General features: G+C 37.6%; 1 protein-coding gene across 1 annotated transcript in view; it reads left to right on the forward strand.

Moving 5' to 3' along the window:
* The window catches only part of mbc (dedicator of cytokinesis protein myoblast city), a 966,604-nt gene that overhangs the window by 839,403 nt on the left and 111,734 nt on the right, over positions 1–15,467 (forward strand). Inside the window, exon 34 of the mRNA XM_090373417.1 lies at positions 4,428–4,517. Within this exon, the coding sequence (XP_090229543.1) occupies positions 4,428–4,517 (90 nt within the window). The remainder of the gene's footprint in view (positions 1–4,427; positions 4,518–15,467) is intronic.

The following is a 15,467-nucleotide window of genomic DNA, read 5'->3' on the forward strand; positions in this document are numbered from 1 at the left end:
TTGGAAGACACCATCGCCATTCATGAAAAAGTGTAACATAGTGGGGTGTACACAGTCAGTAAGCAATTGACAATAGCGGAGACCAATGATACATTTTTCCACAAGCACCAGGCATCCAAGTTCCTGCCAGTGAAACATGCCCTACACCAAACAACCACCTCCACCATCCTGCACTTTTGATACCATGCATAATGGATGAAGAACCTCATGTTGTTGATGCCAAAACCTTACACGACCATCCACGGTGTGGAGTAAATAACGTGACTCATCCTTCTTCCAGACTTCTAACATCCAACTTGCATGTTCTTTGCACCAGGCCAGTCTTTTACGCCAATAAATCTTGGTTAGGAGAGGATGCCATAGGAGTCGTCTGGTGGTGTATTGCCCATATGTGCAAGCGTGCAACACATGGTCATGGCAGATATTGTTCTGGGTTGGCCCATGTTGTATTGTTTAGTCAACTCTTCAACAGTGCTGCGCCTGTTTGCCTGTACGAGTTGTCAGACCTGGTGCTCATCTCTAACATCAACCTTTCGCTGACCTTTGCAGTTTTGTTTGACCATTTTGAGGCCAGTCGTGGTACACTTTAACTACGGCAGCTGTCGAACACCCCACCAGTTCAGCTGTTTGGGAAATCGAGGCACCAGCTCGTCGAGAACCCACAATCTGTCCTTTATCAAAGTCCAATAAATCCTTTGTTTTACCCATCACGCTCGGAATTTTACTATCTACTGAACTACTGATACCATATCAATGCTACATAAGTCGACTAACTCCGCACTTTCATACCACACGTGGTCAACAGGTCGCATTTAGTTTTCATAGGGTGGTCATAATTCAGTGATCACTCAGTGTGTGATCACTGAAATGTAATAAAATCAAAGTTTCAGTTGATGGATAAAAATAAAAATAAATAAGCAAAGTATGACAGATGCATCAAAACATGCAAAGCAGCAGTAGAAGATACACAAGAATATATATAAGTGTTTAAGAATAGATAAGTCTGATAAAGTTTGCACAGATGGAGGTGAAAAGTACACAATGTGCCAAGGACTAGAAAGGTAAAAATAGTAGAAAAAAGAAGTATATTTTAGGTTTGTAAAAGGTGAAAGAATGTTAATATCCTAAAAGTAATGATGAGTTAAGACAATTATGGGCTGAACTGCAAACCAATTAGAGGTGAGGGAACTGTAAAGTAAAATTATTAAACAAATCAAATAAAATAAAAAAATAGAAGGTGCTAAAGCTGTCATCAGATATGGGTGGGCAAATTTAATAATAGGTAAAAAAACAGGGATAGCAAAAAGAATAAAATTAGCACATTCTCTTAAAGTATGGACAAGGTAGTCCCAATGCAGTGTCAATGATATCAAATAAGGATAAAGCTAAAATAACAAAATAAATTGTTTTCAGAGTGGTTTTGAATTGTATATATGTAATTCATAAATTATTTTGAATTATATGTAGAGTTTTAAGTTAATTTGGAAAGTAGGACTTTAGTAGAAATTAGAAGAATTAAATATTTAGAACAAACATATGGTATTAAATTGGGTGAGGTAATAAACTGAGAATGGGGAAGGGATAAAAGAGTAGTTAAATAAAGATGAAAAGATGAAAATAGCAATAGAATGAGGATAGTTGGAACGTTTGTATCACCCTCATATTGGACTAATAGTTTTATGAACGGGAAAAGGGTAGAAATAGAAAGGTAAAAGGTATAGAAAAAGTTATTAAACGTACTTTTAAACGTAAAGAGTTATTACAACCCCAGCTAGCTCAGTACATTTAATAACTTTTTCTATATCTTTTACCTTTCTATTTCTACCTTTTTCCCATTCATAAAACTATTAGTGTAATATGAGAGTGATACGAACATTCCAGCTATCCTCATTCTATTGCTATTTTCATTTTTATTTAACTATTCCTTTATCCCTTCCCCATTCTCAATTTAATACCACATGCATGTTCTAAATAATTTTAATAACTTTTATGATATTAACATTCTTTCACCTTTTATAAATCTACAATACTCCTTTTTTCTACTATTCTTACCCTTCTATTCCTTGGCACTTTGTGTACTTTTCACCTCCATCTGTGCAAACTTTATCAGACTTATCTATTCTTAAACACTTATATATACTTTTGCATCCATTACTGCTGCTTTGCACGTTTTGGTGCATCTGTCATACCTTGCTTATTTATTTTTATTTTTATCCATCAATTTAAACTTTGATTTTATTACATTTAATATATATATATAACCATACAAATAAATTAGAATGAGAGTAAAAAAATAAATAAAAAATAAAATAATGCCAGAAGTATGGCAAGACAAGAGTGAAAAAGTCTAAATTAAACTTAAGAATCAAACGAAACAGGGAGGGAAGAGAGGGGTAACAAGAGTAAAAATATTGCAGCAGAAAATCTGTAAGATAATTTAGAACATCTAATTATAAGAATAATAATTCATTAAATTTTGAAAGCCAATTAAAATAGAAATTTAATGGTGCCCCCCCTGTGATGGGCACCAGGTCTGAGGGGGCACCGTTAAATTTCTATTTTAATTGGCTTTCAAAATTTAATGAATTATTATTCTTATAATTAGATGTTCTAGATTATCTTAGAGATTTTCTGCTGCAATATATTTATTCTTGTTACCCCCCTCCCTATTTCGTTTGATTCTTAAGTTTAATTTCGACTTTTTCACTCTTGTCTTGCCATACTGCTGGCATTATTTTATTTTTTATTTATTTTTTTACTCTCATTTTAATTTATTTGTATGATTATATTTCAAGCATCATGTAGAGGAATATGCTTTTTGCTGCCTCTGATTTTTTCTATACCTTTTTATTTTATTTTTATCATGAAAGATTCAGTTTCCAACTATTTTAAACATTATTTAAATATATGTATATATATATATATATGTGTATATATTTATATTTAATCTATTATGAAATAATGGAATGAATATAAAAGGTATATCAGATCAGATTAATGCCATCAATTATAGATTAAACATTACATCAGTCTGTAATCTAATTACTACTGTAAGAGTGTAATTGGTACTCAAAGTGTGTTAAAACTTTAGCATAAAAGTACTAGGCAGGCCATTAGGCCAAAAGAACCTATAAAGACTAAGATAGCCTACGCTGGTTTACTTCATTATATCCTAGAAATATATTCAATTATCAATAATTGGCCACATAATCATTATTTTATTTTATTCTATTTTATAAATAAATAAACATATAATTAGCAATAAAATAAAAAATAAAATAAAATAATGATTGTGGCCAATTATTGATAATTGAATATATTTCTAGGATATAATGAAGTAAACCAGCATAATTATCTTAGTCCTAGGCTATCTTAGTCTTTATAGGTTCTTTTGGCCTAATGGCCCACCTAGTACTTTTATGCTAAAGTTTTAACACACTCTGAGTTAAATATGATACAAATTACACTCTTACAGTAGTAATTATATATATATATATATATATATATATTACTGTAAAAAACAGAAATGCAGTAAATCCTAGGATTTTATTAGTTTGTGTTTTTAAAAGCCTGAAATATCAAAAATTTTCACTTTATTTCTGTCTTTCACCACTCTAATATGGTAAATTCTTACAATTATATGTGTAACAATAATATATACAGATATATTTATATATATTCCTTAATAGTTTACTCAATGTGTTGTTGGATTTTGCTTTATGCTGCCACTTATATTTGTGATTATCTGTTTTTTGTTCCCTTTGCTAGTAGGTATAATTCTTATTTCTTTTCTATGTTTAATTTGTAATACTATATATATATATATATATATGCACCACAGGCTGATAATTTAATTCACAGACTGGTGAATTAAACCATTCAAGTTTCAGTAACTGCTTAATGATGGCAGGAGTGTAACTGTCCAAAGATATGGTGACACAGTTGAAAACTGGAGTGCTACTGGTGTGAGGCATTTTTTGATCTGCATAATGGAAGATTTCAAGATTGAGTAATATTTTGTTATCTGTTGTTGTTTTCAATGTGGTATGAGTACTGCACAGACTGTGAGATAAATGTTAGTGGTTTATGAAGAAAAGTGCAGTATTCAAGTGGCACAGGCACATTAAAGAAGGTTGAGAATCTAAAGCCACAATGACTATTCTCAAAGAACTACCAAGAAATGGCTTCTGGCAGTGCATCTATAACTGAATTCATTTGTTGGCACAAGTGTATACACTTCCAAGGAATTTTTCATTAAGGCAGACCTTAATGACAAACAATAAAATTAAGGTAGGTCCACTTTGCGAATTAAATTAATAATGTGTCTCTGTGTGTACATGCATACATCTGTCTGTCTGTCTGTGTGCGCATGCGCTGTATATACTGTATATATATATATATATATATATATATATTTTTTTTTTTAGGCTTTCTTCACAGAAGACTATCTTCAGAACAATCCATCAAGAAAAGACAAAGATGGAATTCAAAAACTAAAAGACCTCATAGCATGTCAGGTAAGAAAATTTATTTTGATTTACTTCTCAGTAGAAAAACAAAAAAAGGCTTAGTAATACTACTTAACAAATGATGTAAGGAAGCAAGCATATACAACATCACCAGGAGGGGGCGAAACAACCTTCCCACATCACCTGCTGATCCTCTCTAACAATTTGTCTAATTGAAACTCAAATTTATTCAAACTACTCATTTCCACAGCACCAGATTAAAGCTTGTTCATTAGTTACTCCCTGGCTAAAAGCAAATTTCTACTCATCTATCCTGACTATCCTTCCTCTGTTTAAATTTATGTCCCCTGCTGTGTGTGTTGTCTAGGCAAGATTAAGGATGCCATCAACATTTATCTTCATTATTCCATTCGTAGTCTTAATCACTTCAATCGGACCTCCTCACGTGTGCCTATACTTCAGACACTGAACTTTGCAGAAGAGAAAGCTTTCTTTATAAGAACACTCTTTTTTTGCCTTCACTTATCTCATTGCTCTTCTCTGCATCTGTTCCAGCACATCCTCAGCTTCCTTAAGATGATGCATCGAGGCTTGTATGCAATACCCAAGGTATGACTTAATCATTGCCTTATGCAATACTCAAGGTATGACCTAACCACTGCCTTATGCAACAGAATAATCACCTCCTTATCCCTGCGAGTAAAATTACTGTATATCATTCACAAAACTCAATGGGCTGCCTTGGCATCTTGTCTACACAGAACTTCATACCTTACTGCATAGTTACTTCTATGTCTTTTGTGTTCTGATCTACACCGAGATGGTACCTCACAGTTGTTATGTTATTCTGGGAGTAGCATTAGCATTAGCAAAGGCACATGATGCAACAAAGCAAGCTTATATAGCATCAGCCAAAAAAAAAAAAAAAACACGTATTTCAACCATCCACTCGCTCAAAATGTTTGTCAAGTTTTGCCTTGAATCTGTATAAGCTATCAACTTTTACAACAACAGATGGAAGTTTGTTCCAGCAATCAACCACCCGCTAGCTAAAGGCAAACTTCCGCACATCTCTGCTACAACCGTCTTTCCTCAATTTGAATTTATGCCCTCTCAGGTGATTATTCTAAGCAAGAGAAAGAATCCCATCAGCATTGAGCATGTTCACACCATTCAAGGCTTTATACACCTCAATCAGTTCACCTCGCAGGTGCCTAGTCTCCAGACACTGTAATTTGCAAAACTTAAGCCTTTCTTCATAAGAGCAACCCTTTGTGCCATTCACTAAACTTGCTGCCCTTCTCTGTACTCGTTCCAACAGCTCTACATCCTTCTTAAAATGAGGCCTCCAGACCTGTATACCGTATTCAAGGTGGGGCCTGACCATTGCTTTATACAAGGGGATAATCACCTCCTTATCCCTGCTAGAAAAATTCCTGTATATCATTGACAAGCCACTATGAGCTATTCTTGCACACCGTCTGCACTACTCAGAAAACTTCATATCTGCCTGCACAATTACCCTCAGATCCTTTTCATTCTCTACCACTGTCAGTGTAGTACCACAGAGTTGATACATTACTCTGGTGTTACTGCTTCCCATATGTAGTATTTTACGTTTGTCAATGTTAAACTTCATTTGCCACCTCTCAGCCCATCTGCTCAACTTTTCTAGATCCTGTTGCAGCAGCATACTGTCATTAGTATCATTAACAACCATGCCAACCTTTGTATCAACTGCAAACTTGGACATTAAGCCTGATATACTATCATCAATATCATTTATAAACACAGAAAACAACAATGGACCCAACATCAAACCCTGAGGGACTCAACTAGTAACATTAGTCCACGAAGAGCAGTGCCCATTGATTACCACTCTCTGTCTTCTCCCACTCAACCATCCTTTTATCCATAGCAGCAATTTGCCTCCAATGCCACACTGCTCCAATTTGTGCAGCAGTCTTCCATGTGCAACAGTATCAAAGGCCTTTCTAAGATCCAAATATATGATATCAAAATTATTCTTTGCATCCAGTTCCTTTGTGACTGCATCATAGTATCCGATCAAATTTGTCAGACAAGACTTCCCCTTAACAAACCCATGCTGTGTCCGAGCTATAACTGAAGTCTTGTCCAGATGATCCTGCAGTGCTTCTTTAACCAGTGCCTCCATTAATTTCCATGGAACAGAAGTTAAACTAACAGGTCTGTAATTACCTGTATCTCCCTTTGATCCTCCTTTGCGGATTGGGGTCACATTCACATTTGCACATCTCCAGTCCATGGGGTACCTCCCATTAGTCCAAGGTAGATCTCGTAATTATGGCTAAGGGTTTGTTTACTTCCTTTGCTGCCTCCTTTAATATAACTTGATAGATCCCATCTACCCCGTGTGCCTTTTTTTTTTTTATCTTCAACAATTTCTCCTCCACTTTACTCTCAGTTATTACAAGATTCTCTAGCTTACTGCCAGAGTTGAATACACCTCTGGCATTCCTCTCACTGAATAACTCCTCATGTGTGAATGTCGATGCAAAATATTCATTTAGTTTGTTAGCTACCTGAGCATGATCATCTACAGTTGAGGCGCCTCCGTAGCCAGGTGGGAAGGAGCAGCAGTGCGTAGCACACGCTTCTTGATTAGACCGGGGTTCGAGCCCGTCACCACCAAATACGGAGGATGCGGAAAGGTCATTCAGGGAATGACCACCGCATATCCCGGAGCAATATGGCCTTAGTTGCTAATGCTCCTAAAAAAAAAAACCAAATAACAAATAACAAAAATCTACAGTTGACCCATCGATATCAAGTGGACCAATCTGATTCATCCCCTTCCTTCTAGAGTTTACATAAGTAAAGAACTCTTTGCTGTTTTTCTTTGCATTCTTTACCAAAGATTTCTCGTAATTTGCCTTCGCCTGCCTAACCTCCTTTGTGACTTGGTTACAGACCAGCCTATCTATCATAGGCTTTTGTGCCACACGTTATTTTATATGTATCCCATGCATATTTCTTATGTCATATGTCTAATTAGTTCATCTGACATCCATTTAGGCCTAAATCTTGAACAATATTTCTTCATTGGTATGAAAAGCCTAGTAGATTTCAAGATTAATTCTTTGAATGCTTCCCATTTTGAATTTGCTGTTGGTAAAATCATCAGTTGGTCCCACCATATAGAATTTAAATAGTGTCTCAAACCACCATAGTCACCGTTACGAAAGCAAAAACCCTTCTCTTTACCCTTGATGGTAGAGGGAAGGGTTTTTGACCTTTACTCTTTGAGTAAATGCCACTTCAGCACACTGTGATCAGTGCCACCTCGTGGTTCCTTTATCTGCAGATTCTTAATGCATGAAGAATCAGTACTGATAATCAGATCAAAAGTATTACTCCCTCTAGTTCCTGCTCGAACATGCTGCTGTAGAAAACAATCATCCAATAAATCCACGAAAGTCTTTCTAGTGTGTGAGTGACCAACCCACAAATTCCAGTCAATCTCTGGGAAATTAAAATCCCCCATTATAAGACACTCTGATTTACTGGCCCACTCTTTTTCTCTGCACAATTGCTCATTATACTTATATGAGCCAATAAGGCCAATAAGACACACCTACTCTCATTTTTCCTTTCCCAGTGCTTATGTCACACCAAACAGACTCAACTTTGCATTGTCCACCAACATCATTTGGATGCACTTCCTTAGATTTTATTTGTTTCTTAACTAACAGCATAACCCCCTTCTTCCTTTCTATCCTTTCTGTACACATTGTACTCCCCAAATTCCAATTCTGCACTGCTTATGTCTGTGTGACACCACATCTCTGATATTCCAACAGTATCTGCCTTTGATATCTTGACTAGCACTTCAAGCTCATCGAATTTATTAACTATAATCCTACCATTGGCGTACATGCAAGTATACATGCACCTGTTTCTACTCTGGCGCCTCCATAGCCAGGTGGGAAGGAGCAGCAGTGCGTAGCACACGTTTCTTGATTAGACCGGGGTTCGAGCCCGTCACCACCAAATACGGAAGATGCGGAAAGGTCAGGGAATGACCACCGCATATCCCGGAGCAATATGGCCTTAGTTGCTAATGCTCCTAAAAACCAAATAACAAACAAACAAACAGTTTCTACTCTTGGTTATCCTAACACAGCCCATGTATTTACTTTTTCCACTGTGACTCCCAGCAGTCCTGGAAATCCCCATTTGCCTTGCTTTCCAGGCTGCTGCTCAATTGAATTTTAATAGAAGCAGTGCAAGAATCACTTTCACCTCTACCAGCGGCTGCTGTTAATCTATTAGTCCATGTATCCCCTCCAACCTAGCAGTTTTGGAGGGATACAATCTGTGTATCCCCCCAAGCACAATTACTTCTATATTTTTTGTGTTCTAATCTACACCGAGGTGGTACCTCACGGTTGCTATGTTATTCTGGGAGTACTTCTACCTATATGCAGTACCTTACATTTGTCAATGTTAAAATTCAATTTTCACTTCTCAGACCATCTGCCTAATTATTCTAGATCAAGGGTTAGCAACTTATGGCCCACGGGCCTTCCACTGGAAATCATCTGGCCCATAGTCCCAAAAATTAATATTATATCCACCCAGCCCACAGTGCTAATAAAAACGAATTCAAATTAGTAATTCTATCTCTGGCCTGATGTAGAACCGCAGTATTTTTATAAATTGTAATAATTTGGACAGTGTTACGAGCCTGTATATAGATGTACATATTTTATCAGTCAAAAAAAGAAATATCTAAAATAGAAATAAAAAAAGAAGCATTTAGATTTTTGATTTTATAAGATTTGGGGAACACTGTTGCTTTCATACATATTTTTTATCATTGGTTTAGATGTCCCATAGTTCCTATTTTCTGTCTGTGCTACAGTGGCTGATGGCACAATGGCTCATGTTGCATCAGCCGTGCTTGCCATGGGAGGAGCTGCATAGAGGCATGTCTGTCACTCACTCACTCACTCACTCACTTGCCATCTCCTTGTCACCTATGTTTCAGCCTTCTCTTTAATTTCGTCTGTTGCTCTGCTCATCTACTGCTGCTCTTGCTACTTGGCATTAGCATAAGCTTTAGTAGAGGCATATGGTGGAAGAAAGCAAGCTTATATAGCATTAGCCAAAAAAAGAAATAATACCCTTCCCATTAAACCCATCCATTCACTCCAAATGTTTGTCTAGTTCTCCCTTGAACTTCTTTAAGTTGCGGACCACCACTACAAAACATGGAAGTTTATTCCCACTATCAACCGCCCTCTGGCTAAAGGCAACTTTTCGCACATCTATTCCACAATTGCATAAATTCAAATTGAGATCAAACAATTGTCTTTCCTCAATTTGAATTTATGCCCCCTCAGGTCTGAGCAAGAGGAAGAATCCCATTAGCATTGAGCTTGCTCAATCCATTCAAGGCTTTATACACTCAATTAGATCACCTCGCAGGAGCTTAGTCTCCAGATGCTGCAATTTGCAGAACTTAAATCTTTCTTGGTAACACCAACCTTTTTTTTCCACTTGCCAATCTCATTGCCCTTCTCAGTACTTGTTCCTATAACTCTACATCTTTCCTAAAATAAGGCCTCCATACCCATATACAGTACTCAAGGTGTGGCCTAACCGTTGCTTTATACAAGGGACAATCACCCCTTTATCCCTGTTAGCAAAATTCCTGTATATCATTGACAAGACACCATGAGCTACTCTTGCAGCCTTTTTCCACTGCTCAGAAAACTTCATATCTGACTACACAATTACCCCGGGGTCCTTTTCATTCTCCACTACCCTGAGTATTGTACACCCAGTTTGTATATTACTCTGGGATTACTGCTACCCATATGCAGTAGTCTACATTTGTCAATGTAGACTACGTTAGTTGCCTCCTCTCAGCCCATCTGCTCGACTTTTCCAGATCCTGTTGCAGTAGCGTACTATCATTACTGTAATAACAACCCTGCCAACCTTCGTATCATCTGCAAACTTAGACATTAACCCTGATATTCCTTCATCGATTTCATTGATAAATACACAAAACAACAATGGCCTCAACACCGAACCCTGGGAGACTCCACTAATAACATTAATCCATGAAGAGCAGTGTCTATTGATAAACGGTCTCTGTCTTCTCCCACGAACCGTCCTTTTATCCATTGTAGCAACTTGCCTGTAATGCCATACTGCTCCAATTTGTACAGTAGTCTTCCATGTACCACAGTATCAAAAGCTTTCCTAAAATCCAAGTATATGATATAAAAATTATTCTTTACATTCAGTTCCTTTGTGACCACATCATGTCACATCATCGAATCCAATCAAATTTGTCAGAAAAGGCTTCCCCTTAACAAACCCATGCTATGCCTGAACTATAATTGCAGTCTTGTCTAGATGATCCTGCATCTCTTCCTTAACCAGTGACTCCATTATTTTCCCTGGAACAGAAGTTAGACTAACAGGTCTGTAATTATCCGTGTCATCTTTGATCACACTTTGTTATTTGGGGACACATTTGCACATCAAAAGTCCATGGGCACTTCCACTTAGTCCAAGAAAGCTTTCATAATTATGCTTAAGGGTTTGCTTACCTTCTTTTTGCCTCTTTAATATAACTGGATAGATCCCATCCACCTCCAGGTTCCTTAGGTTCAACTTCAACGATTTCTCCTCCATGTTGCTCTCAGTTACTACGAAATCACTTAGCTCCCTGTTAGAGTTCTATAAACCTATCGCATTGCCCTCCTAGAAAAACTCCTCGTGTGTGAATGTAGATGCAAAATGCTCATTCAGTTTATCAGCTACATGAGCATGATCATCAGTAGTCAAACCATCTATGTTAAGTGGACCAATCTGATTCATCCCTTTCCTTCTAGAGTAAGTAAAGAACTCTTTGCTCTTTTTCCTTTCCATCTTTTGTCAAAGATTTCTCTTAATCTGCCTTCGCCTGCCTAATCTCCCTTCTGACTTGATTACAGACTAGCTTATATCTGCCATAGCTTCTCTGCAGCCTGACGATTTATATGCATCCCATGCATTTCTATTCTCTGCCATGAGCCTCATTAATTCATCTGACTTCCATTTAGGCCTAAATCTTGAACAGTATTTCTTAGTTGGTATGAAAACCCTATTACCCTCTAAGATTATGTCCCTGAAGGCTTCCCATTTAGAATTAACCATTGGTAACATCATCAGTTGATCCCACTGTATAGAATTTAATAACTCTCTGAGACTACCGTAGTCACCTTTACAAAAGCAAAAATCCTTCCCCTTACCCCTGATAGTAGTTACATCTTTAAGCAAATTCCGCATCAGTACACTGTGATCACTGCCACCTAGTGGTTCCTTTATTTGCAGATTCTTGACAAATGAAGGATCACTGTTGATAATCAGGTCAAGAGTATTATTCCCTCTGGTTGCCTCTCGAACGTGTTGCTGTAGAAAACAGTCATCCAATAAATCCACAAAAGTCTTGCTAGTGTGTGATTGATGAGTCCTCAAGTTCCAGTCAGTATCTGGAAAGTTCAAATCCCCCCCATTATAAGATATTCTGATTTATTGGCCCACTCTATTTCTCAGCACATTTGCTCAATATACCCATCAAATTCATTAGGCCTATAATGCACACCTACTCTTCATTTTCCCTTTCCCAGTGCTTATGTCACACCAGAGGGTGGTAATCAATGGGTGCTGCTCTTCTTGGACTAATGTTATTAGTGGAGTCCCACAGGGTTCGGTGTTAGGTCCACTATTGTTTTGTATATTTATCAATGATATTGATGAAGGTATATCAGGCTTAATGTCGAAGTTTGCAGATGATACAAAGGTTGGCAGGGTTGTTAATGACAGTAATGGCAGTGTGCTACTGCAACAGGATCTAGATAATTTGGGCAGATGGGCTAAGAAGTGCCAACTGAAGTTTAACCTTGACAAATGCAAAGTACTGCATATGGGTAGAAGTAACCCCAGAGAAACGTACCAACTCTGTGGTACTACACTTAAGGTAGTAGAAAATGAAAAAGACCTGGGAGTAATTGTGCAGTCAGATATGAAGTTTTCTGAGCAATGCAGACAGGCTGCCAGGGCAGGTCATGGGGTTTTGTCAATGATATATAGGAATTTTGCTAGCAGGGAAAAGGAGCTGATTATCCCTCTGTATAAGGCAATGGTCAGGCCACGCCTTGAATACTGCATACAGGTCTGGAGGCCTCATTTTAGGAAGGATGTAGATTTACTTGAGCGTGTACAGAGAAGGGCAACAAGATTGGTGAGGGGAATGAAGGGATCCTCTTACCAAGAGAGGCTTAAGTTCTGCAAATTGCAGTGGCTGGAGACTAGGCACCTGCGCGGTGATCTGATTGAGGTATATAAGGCCTTGAATGGGTTGAGCACGCTGAATTCTGATGGGATCCTTCCACTTGTTCAGATTACGAACCTAAGGGGGCATAAATTCAAATTAAGAAAAGACAGATGTAGAATAGATATGCAGAAATTTGCCTTTAGCCAGCGGGTGGTTAATTGCTGGAACAAACTTCCATCTGTCGTTGTGGAAGTTGATAGGTTGAATAAATTTAAGGAGGAACTGGACAGGCATTTGGAGGGAATGGTGTGTTTTTTTTTTTTTTTTTGCTGATGCTGCATAAACTCATACACTTGATTTCTTGCATCACATGCCACTACTACTACCACACTGACTCAACATTGCATTGTCCCGCCATTGTCAATTGGATGCACTTCCTTAGATTTTACGTGTTTCTTAAACTAACAGCATAATTCCTCCTCCCTTCCTGTCCTGTCTATCCTTTCTGTACCTATTGTACTCCCCAAATTCCAATTTCACACAGAGCTGAATATCATCATTCTTCTTTTTCTTGGTGATTTCTTTCTACTTCTCTCTCTCTCTCTCTCTCTCACTCTCTCACTCTCTCTCTCTCTCTCTCTCACTCTCTCTCTCTCTCTCTCTCTCTCTCTCTCTCAGGGTAACTTGGGAATTTTTTTTGGCTAGTGCAGCATAAGCCTCAGGCTTCCTTGCACCTTATGGCTAATAATAATGATGATAATGATATGGCACCACTTTTCTGATATACCAACAGTGTCCACTTTTGATGTCTTGACCAACATTTCAAATTCATCAAATTTATTGGCGTACATGCACGTATACTACACCTATTCTTACTCTTAGTTTCCCTAACACAACCCATGTATTTACGTGTTCTATGATGACTCCCAGCTGCCCTTGAAATCCCCAGTACCTTGTTTTCCAGGGTACTCTTCATTCCAATAGAAGCAGTGCAAGAATCACTTTCACTTCTGACTGTGGCTATCGTTAATCTATTAGTCTGTGAATCCCCCCAAGCTAGCACTTTTCCAACCCACCTAACAATGCTCGATAGCATCAGAAAATCTTCTTGCACCCTTTCTATTTAAATGTATCCATCTGTAGAAATAATGCCATCCTGTTAACAAGCACAGACTACTCTGAGAAAAATTCTACACCATAAGCCTTGCACAATCTCTCCAGGGCCGAATTAATTAACAAGGCTCTCATCATATAATCCCTCCTATCATATCTGGCAGAATTGCAGACACTTAAATTTAACCCTAACTCGCGACTTTTTTCAACATTGACCTGTGCTTGTTAAACTTTGTGCCTTAATTTGGATTCCTTGGAATTGGGTGAGTTTTATCTATCATAAATTTCATGTGTTTCTTGTAATTTCTACTGGTGGCACGGTGGCATAATTTATAGCCAAACTGCAAGGCATTATTTTCTTCACTTACAATTATAATAGTTATAGCAATACTAATGTTTGAATTTCTTTTTTTTTCTTCATTGAGCTCAATGGCAAACTGCAGGAAGGTGGATGCTGTGTTCTGAGTATTAGTATTAGCAAGATAATAAAATAAAATAAGAAAATGAAATAAGAAAAATAAATAAAATAAAATAATAATAATTAGAGAAAAGGAAATAGACATCCTATGCATTTCCCTCCTACTATAGGTAATTATCCAGCTGACCTTTGAATTTCCCCAAAACTGTCAGCTTCTACCAACCATGGGTAACGTATTCGAGTAATTTATAACTCGCTGGCTAAAATAAAACTTCCTGCAATCCAGTCTAAACAACTTCCCTCATAACTTGAAATTATAGCTCCTTGTTCTAGAATCATTTATAACTGAAAATTTTGCCCTTTTTCATTTTGCTCATGCCTCTCAGTGCCTTAAACACCTCAATCAAGTCTCTTCTAAGGTGCCTAGTTTCTAAGCTCTGCTACCCACATTTTAAAGTCTTTCCTCATATGGAGACCCTTTTGCCAGTCTCACTAGGTGAGTTACCTGTCTTTGGATCCTTTCAAGAAGCACAGTATCTTTCTTAGGTGCTGTTTCCATACTTCAACACAGTATTCCAAGTATAGTCTGACAATAGCCTTATATAATGGGATTAGGACACCATGGGCCATCCTTGAAAGTCTACAGTGCTCAGAGAACTTCATGTCTAACCATATCGTAATACCCAAGTCCCTTTCCTCCACTACTGTCTTTAGTTCAACTCTGCGGTGTCTAAGTTATTTTGGGATTACTGTTCCCCAGGTGCAGTACCTCACACTTTGCTGGATTAAAGCATAGCTGCCAGTTTTCTAACCATTCCTGAAGTCTATCTAGGTGAAAAAATTCTGCTTGGCAGTGATCATTAACTACTCTACCAATTTTTACATCATCTGCAAATTTAGACATCACGCCCTCTATCCCTTCATCGATGTCATTTATAAAAATTAAAAACAATAGTGGTCCTAATACTGATCCTTGGGGAACTCCACTTTCTTACGTCAACTCAATCTGAGAAATAACCATTTATCTCAACCCTCTGCCTTCTGCCCTGAAGCCATCGAGCAATCCATCTAAGGATTTTCCCTGTGATTCCAACCTGTTCCAGCTTATAAAGAAACTGACTCAAATGCTTTGCTGAAAATCCAAATGAAA

This window comes from Mastigoproctus giganteus, chromosome 5, assembly GCF_048544385.1.
Source record: "Mastigoproctus giganteus isolate SK-2022 chromosome 5, ASM4854438v1, whole genome shotgun sequence".
Lineage (NCBI taxonomy): Eukaryota > Metazoa > Arthropoda > Arachnida > Uropygi > Thelyphonidae > Mastigoproctus > Mastigoproctus giganteus.